The sequence below is a fragment of the Mirounga leonina genome, unplaced genomic scaffold (assembly GCF_011800145.1).
Source record: "Mirounga leonina isolate KUSES-001 unplaced genomic scaffold, KU_Mleo_1.0 Mir_56, whole genome shotgun sequence".
NCBI classification, from domain to species: domain Eukaryota; kingdom Metazoa; phylum Chordata; class Mammalia; order Carnivora; family Phocidae; genus Mirounga; species Mirounga leonina.
Window position 1 is genome coordinate 269,239 of NW_023270819.1, and position 8,433 is coordinate 277,671.

General features: G+C 35.8%; 1 protein-coding gene across 1 annotated transcript in view; it reads right to left on the reverse strand.

Annotated features, from left to right (window-relative positions):
• Nucleotides 1-8,433, reverse strand: part of LOC118002003 (mitochondrial dimethyladenosine transferase 1) — a 67,230-nt gene that overhangs the window by 23,806 nt on the left and 34,991 nt on the right. Inside the window, exon 5 of the mRNA XM_034992219.1 lies at nucleotides 6,992-7,111. Coding sequence (XP_034848110.1) covers nucleotides 6,992-7,111 — 120 coding nt within the window. The remainder of the gene's footprint in view (nucleotides 1-6,991; nucleotides 7,112-8,433) is intronic.

An 8,433-nucleotide genomic window follows, 5' to 3' on the forward strand; every position in this document is an offset into this window, starting at 1 on the left:
GTTCTACCTAATAGCTTAGTAGTTCTCAAACTTGAGTAATGTGAACATCAGCTTAAAAATTTACTGTAGAACCCCAGAAATATGTGGATTAAAAGGGGTCTAGAGATGTCAGCTTGAAACAAGTTTTATTTGCTCATGGGAGCATTTTTAGTCATGAATTCACACTGCGAAAGAAATATTTTGGTCTTGTCACTGGAAAAATAATTTAACTCAAAAGTGAAATGGAAATACAAAATTTTAAAACTCTAACTTAAACTCTATATACTACAAACTCTAGGAGATTAGGGCACACTTGAGTAAGCCAATTATGACTCTAAGAGGCTGCATTTTGGGGTTCAAATTTTGGGGTTCAAATTTTGGGGAGAGTACTAGAGAAGTTAATGAGAGTAACGAGTTTGGCAAGAATTTAGGTCAACTAGCCAGGACAGGATTGTTACAGTTCCACGAAGTAAAAGTTCTGCCATTAAAGCTTGATTACAAGTTAGTCTAAAGACCAATAAGCAGAGGAGATTACAAATTCTCACAGGAAAGATCCTAAGTGGTTATAAATAAGTTCTTCTTGAAATACTACAGAAGAAGTGCTCATATCTAGTTCTCAGGATGGGTTGAGTGTGAGTACTGAATTTAGTAAGTTTCTTTGAACATCTATAGAGAATTAACCTCCCTCTCTCAATTCCCCAATGAACCTGCCTGTACCTCTATTTTAGCACTTAGCATATTTTACTTGTATTGTGGTTATTTGTGTTTATGACTTTCTCTTCTTGTGTTTAGAAAGCTTTAGCCAAAGGGAAAGTTTTGTACTGTTATTTTATCTTCTCTATAAAATTCTTCCCCTTTCTTACTTAACAAAATTTTAAAAAATTTGCTCAATACAACTATCAGTCAAATATTTTCTGGAAACTCAGAGTATTCCTGATCTGCTCTAATATGGTAAAACTACTTCAGAGCAGCAAGGAATTCTTTTAGAACCAAAATTTAATCATTTGATTTACTGTTTTGCTTTATCATAATACATTCTCTCTGCTCCTTGGTAACTGCTTTCCTAGATTACAAATAAATTCCCTGCATGTAATATTTACAACATGATGAAAAGCATGTAAAGAAAATTGCTTGAATATGTTTAATTTGCCAAAAAGCAAACATCCCTCAGTAAAGTGAACCAAAAATACAGCTAGTTTTTTTTTCCAAATAGTGTTTTCATGAGGCCTTAATCCTAGAGGATAGAACATTTAATCAACTAACTACATGTGTATCTTACCCCAAAATCAAAGATAAGGTTGGTAACAACTTCTACACACCACCAAATGCCCTCAACTAGGTAACGAAAACAAAGAGAAACTTTCCACTAAAAATATTCTAAAATCCACCTTAAGAATAAAGACTCTGGATTATGGTTAATAACCCCAACTTATATAAAAGCCTAAAAGTAAAGATCTTGGTTTCTGATATATTTGGGTCTGACATTATTCAAAATATTATATACACACATATGTGCATTACAAGAAGAAAGAAAGCTGATATGGTCAATTGGTTTTCTTCATTACAATGGCCACCTGTTCTAGGACAGAAAATACCTGAAAGCACAAATATGTTAAGTCTGATGATGGCCTATAAGACACCTCTAGTCATTAAATTCAATCTAGGATCTAATAGGGTCTCTTATTTTAGAAGAAGTCATTTATAATGTCTGAAACCTTGAGATGCTGGATGGAGGTGGTACTGAGAAGGAGTGCTCTGAGCCTGACTCAGAAAAAGCTGAAAACTGTTATATAAGTGGAAGATGGACTGAATTCCTATAGTCACCCAAAAGCTCAGCTAATTGTGGCGGACAACATGGCAGAGAAAGTAGAAGGTGGTAGCAGAGAATATGGAGACTTCCCAGGCCATGCTTTAAGATGTACAAGTAGGTCTAACACTATTGTTAGGGACCCCATTCTAAATATATAATCTGTATCTATCTAAATCTAAAACCCACATTATACAATTTTTTTATGCTATCTCCTTTCCTTAATAAATCTCAAATGACATAAGGGAAACTTACAAGACTCTATTCTGGAGAGTTTCAGCAAACAAGGAGACATCTGTTCCTCACCAGCTATAAACTCCCTGAAGGCAGACTCCATGTTGGACTGGGCCCTCCCAGTCCCGCTCTGGCCTAAGCCCATGCCTTTACATGCAGTAGCTGCTCAATACACATTTGACAAAATAATAGATGAATTCTTAGAATATATGTCCTATAGTGACTCATCCAGTAGTAGTTTTGCTAAAATAGACACCACTATACTGATTTTTATTTTTGGCAGAGAAACTTTGTAATTAACACTCTTCTGTAATTAGCATATAATAGTAACAGCCTAGTTTAATATCCAACTATTTTACACAGATGATTAATCACAAGTAACACTGCCAAAATAGGGTCTTTCAAAAAAGTGGAAAAAGGACTGGAAGAAGATGGTGGAGTAAGAGGATCCTGAGCTCACCTCATCCCATGGACACACCAAGATAACAGCTATATCTGTGCTAAAAATGACCTGAAGACAGGGAGAACAGACCTTCCAATGAATCACAGAGAGGATGCAACACTGGAAAGGGGAGGAAGATCAGAGATACAGTTGGGAACCAAACCCCCAGTGAGACTAATCACAACAAAAGGGACAACACAAGCACAGAGAAGCGAGAGCATAGGACCCAACACGAGGCACCCCAGGCACTGGGAAGACAAGTATCCATTAAAACTGGCTTTGAAAACCAGTGAGGCTTAACTTAGGGTGCTTTAAAAATCAGGGGATTAACTCCAGGACAGCAAGAGGGCATAGGAAACTGAGTCCCCACCTTCAAAAAGCCAGCATAATAAATAACTCCATTCAAGACACAGCACAAAACCAGCAGTTTGAAAAGTGACTATGGTATACATGAAGGAGATTTACTTACTAATCTCAAAATGTGCACTAGTGGGGCAAGGATCTTTTTTTTTTTTTTAAGATTTTATTTATTTATTTGAGAGAGAGAGAGAGAGAGAGAATGAGAGAGAGAGAGCACATGAGAGGGGGGAGGGTCAGAGGGAGAAGCAGACTCCCTACTGAGCAGGGAGCCCGATGTGGGACTCGATCCTGGGACTCCAGGATCATGACCTGAGCTGAAGGTAGTCGCCCAACCAGCTGAGCCACCCAGGCACCCTTGGGGCAAGGATCTTTAAAAAAATCTCTCCGAGAACAAAAGTGCTGGCAGACAACATTTCCTCTCTTTCTCAGCCTAGATAGCTGGACATTTGTGGGAACGAGACAAACACTCTCCACCTGTCTAGCTAGCACTGCATGCCCCTTCCCCATGTTCACCTGGTGGACCAGCCCCAACTAACCTGCCTACGTTGGGCACACCTATTAACCTGACCAAGTTCTCATAACTAGGAACATTCAAATTCCAGTAAGAGTGAAATCATATTGAGCATCTTTCTCGACCACAACGGTATAAAACTAGAAATCAATTACAGCAAAATATGTAGAAAGAACACAAATATATGGAGGCTAAACAACATGCTACTAAACAATGAATGAGTCAACCAAGAAATCAAAGAGAGAAAAAATACATAAAACAAATGAAAATGAAAACATATCAGTTCAAATCTTCGGGATGCAGCAAAAGCAGTACTAAGAGTGGTTTATAGCAACACAGACCTACTTTAAGAAATGAGAAAAATCTCAAAAAAACCCAAACTAACCATACACCTAAAACAGAAAAAGCAGAAATAAAGCCTAAAGCTAGCAGAAGGAAGGAAATAATAAAGATTAGAGCAGAAATAAATAAAATAGAGGCTAAAAAAAAAAAATAGAGATCAACAAAAACAAGAGCTGATTCTTTGAAAAGATAAAATTGATAAACCTTTAGCCAGATTCATCAAAAAAAAAAAAAAAAAGGACTCAAAATCAGAAATGGAGGAGAAAAAATAATACCACAGAAATACAAAGGACTACAAGAGAATATTACGAAAAATTATATGCCAACAAATTGGACAACTTAGAAGAAATGGATGAATTCCTAGAGAACATATAATCTTCCAAAACTGAATCAGGAAGAAATAGAAAATTTGGACAGACTGATTATTAATAACACAACTGAATTAGTATTCAAAAAACTCAACGATGAACAGAGGTCCAAGACCAGATGGCTCTACAAGTAAACTCTACCAAACATTTCAAGAGTTAATAGTTAGTCTTCTTAAACCATTCCAAAAAATAGAAGAGTAATGAAAACTTCCAAATTCATTCTACAAGGCCAACATTACCCTGATACCAAAACCAGTCAAAGACACTACAAAAAAAGAAAACTACAGGCTAATATCTCTGATGAACAAAGATGCAAAAATCCTCACAAAGTATTAGCAAACCAAATTCAACAATTTGGTAGGACTACCTCAATCAGGTAGGACTGATCCAGAAATGGCAAGGGTAGTTCAATATTTGCAAGTCAGTCAGTACGATATATCACATTAATAAGACAAAGGATAAAACCATATGATCATCTCAATAAATGCAGAAAAAGCATTTGACAAAATACATCCATTCATGAGAACTCTCAACAAAGTGGGTTTAGAGAGAACACACCTCAACATAATAAAGGCCATTTATGAAAAACTTACAGCTAACATCATTGTTAATGGTGAAAAACAGCTTTTCCTCTAATTTCCAGAACAACACAAGGATGTTCACTCTCATCACTTTTATTCAACATAGTACTGGAAGTCCTAGATGCAACAATCAGACAAGAAAAAGAAAAAAAAGGCATCCAAATTGGCATGGAAGAAGTAAAACTGTCACTATTTGCAAATGACATGATATTATATACAGAAAAACCTAAAGACTCCACCAAAAAGTATTAGAACTGATAAATGAATTCAGTAAAGTAGCAGGATACAAAATTAATATATAGAAATCTATCGCATTTCTATACAAAAACACAGTAGCAGAAAGAAATTAAGAAACCAATACCATTTACAATTGCACCGAAGAGAATAACATACCTAGGAATAGATTTAACAAGGAGGTGACCACCTGTAGTCTGAAAACTATGAAACACTGATGAAAGAAATTGAAGAGGACACAAACAAATAGAAAGAGTATGCTCACAAATTGGAAGAACCAACATTGTTAAAAGGTCCATACTACTCAAAGCAATCTATAGATTCAATGCAATCCCTACCAAAATACCAGCATTATTTCATAGAGCTAGAATAAATAATACTAAAATTTGTATGGAACCACAAAAGACCCCAGTAGCCAAAGCAATCTTGAGAAAGAAGAACAAAGCTGGAAGTATCACAATCCCCGATTTCATGGTATACTACAAAGCTACAACAATCAAAACCGTATTGTACTGGCACAAAAACAGACACGTAGGTCAAGAAAACAGAACAGAGAATCCAGAAATAAACCCACCATTATACATTCAATTAATCTTTGACAAAGGAGGCAAGAACATACAATGGGGAAAAGACAGTCTCTTCCATAAATGGTGCTGGAAAAACCAGACAGCTACATGCAAAAGAATTAAACTCAAAACTTCACTACACTGTACACAAAAATAAACTTAAAATGGATTAAAGACCTAAATGTGAGACCAAAACCATTTTCCCTAGAAGGTAACATAGGCAAGTAATTTCTTTGACATTGCCATAGCAACATTTTTCTGGGTGGGTATGTCTCCAGAGGCAAAGGGAAACAAAAGCAAAAATAAACTATTAGGACTACACCAAAATAAAAGCTCTTGCACAGCAAAGGAAACCATCTATAAAACAAAAAGGCAACCTACTGAAATGACTAGAATCAAAAAGACATGAAATAACAAATGTCGGTGAGGATGTGGAAAATAAGGAACCCTTGTGCACTATTGGTGGAAATGTAAATTGACCAACCACTGTGGAAAACAGTTTGGACGTTTCTCAAAAAATTAAAAATAGAAATACAGTATGATCCAGTAATCCCACTACTGGGTATTTACCCAAAAAACCACAAAAACACTAATTTGGAAAGACATATGCACCCCTATTTATAGCAGCATTATTTACAACAGTCAAGATATGGAAGCAATCCAAGTGTCCATTTATAGATGAGTGGATAAAGAAGATGTGGTATGTATGTATAAGACACACACACACACACACAATTACTCAGCCATAAAAAAGAATGAGATCGTGCCTTCTGTGATAACATGGATGGACCTAGAGTGTATATGCTAAGTGAAATATGTCAAACACAGGAAGGCAAACACCATGATTTCAATTATATATGGAATCTAAAAAACAAAACAAATAAACCTAAAACCAGACTTAACTAGAGAACAAACTGGTGGTTGCCAGAGGGAAAGTGGGTGGGAAGATGGGTAAAAAAATAAGATTAAGAGGTACAAACTTCTAGTTATAAAATAAGTCATGAAGATGAAAACTACAGCATAGGGAATATACTCAATAATACTGTAAAAATATTGTACGATGACATATGGTGACTACACTTATTGTGTGAGCAGTGAGTAATGAATAAAATTGCTGAATCAATATGCTGCACACCTGAAACTAATAAAACACTGGATGTTAAATTGTACTTCAATTAAAAAAAAGGTGGAAAAAAATTCACAATAAAAAATGTTTGATGTAACTTGATTTAGAGGTCTATTCAGAAATCACAAAACAAATACTGATTTCTTTTTTTGAGGATTAGGTGACCATATAATTTATCTTCTATACTGGAAAACTTTGAAGAGTACAAGGTGATGATGATAATACCACCACCACCAGGGCAACATGAATAAACCTAGACATTTGGTCACTATAAAGAGGAGAAAACTTAGGACAAGAACTATTCACACATTGTGATTTTTCTTACTCTGGAGAGAGAAAGAAAAAGTACATTTTGCATATAAATGAAAATCAAATTCTAGAGACAATTTCCTACGGCACATCCTCAGATGAACAAAGATTTACAAACAAACAGAAACTTACCTCTGGTTTAGGGACAAAAGCCTGACCTGGAATTGTCAAGATGTGTTGAACATTGCAGAGGTACTGGGCCATAACAGAAAGGCGACTTCGCTGTTTGCTTCCTGTACTGGCTGTCAGTCTCTATGAAAGGACAAAAAGAAATTTTAGCAAATAATTAATCCAGTCTGATCAGATGGAATGCAGTCAATATTCTATTACCTATGGACACTAGGTGGAGTTTTGTGATAAATTTTAAAAGCACAGGCTATCTGACACATGATACACAGGCAGCACAGGGAACGTTTTCCTCCAATATCAATTGAAGTACACCTACGAAGTGTGAATTATATCCTATATAATGCACTTAGAAACCAAATAAGAAAACTTCCCTACCACTGGATGTTAGGGATTTTCAAACCCCTGTTATATTCTGTAGAAGAAGGTCCTATATGAAACAAGTAATCAATATATATTTGATGAGTGAAGAAATTAGCAAGCACAATTAAGAACTAAAGATGCTTATTTCATTTTATGAATTACCAAAAATCTATGAAGGAACATTTTCAATGGTGCACTTTTCTTTAAGTGTAATAAAACCTTGAATATTCAGAACTCTTGAAGAACTGTTTTGGGAGAACTGATTTTTGCAAAAACCAGGAATTCATTCTTTTAAGAACCCAAACACTTTAATTTTAAAATTAGGTATATCTAAATTAACTCATAAACGCAATGCAATTTCAACCAAAATCTCAAAAGAATTTTTTTAAAGACCTTTAAATTAAATTCCATAAAATTTTATACGGAAGAGCCAAGGGCCAGGAACAGACAGGAAGCGCCTGAAGAACATCAATAACATGAGGAGGGCTGGGGCAGACTCACTATAGCAGATATCAAAATTAAGGCAGTATGGTATTGCCACAGGCATAGACAAACACACCAACGGAACAAAGGTCTTAGAAACAGGCCCAAGCGCATGTGGATATTTGCTATATGACCGATGTGATGTAACAACCACCAACAGGAAAAGGATGGACCACTCAATAAGAGATACTGGTGTAAGTAGGTATATCTAAAGCAGGAAGAACTCCCTATCTCGTACCATAACCAAAAATAAATTCCAAGCGATTTAACAGTAAGTAAAAAGCAAAACTTTAAAATTTTTTATAAGTATTTATAAGTCAATCAGAGAAAGACATGTATCATATGATCTCACTGATATGAGGAATTCTTAATCTCAGGAAACAAACTGAGGGTTGCTGGAGTGGTGGGGGGTGGGAGGGCTGGGGTGGCTGGGTGATAGACATTGGGGAGGATATGTGCTATGGTGAGCGCTGTTAATTGTGTAAGACTGATGAATCACAGACCTGTACCTCTGAAACAAATACATTATATGTTAAAAAAAAAAAAAGAAGAAGATAGTAGGAAGGGAAAAATGAAGAGGGGGAAATCGGAGGGGGGGGGGG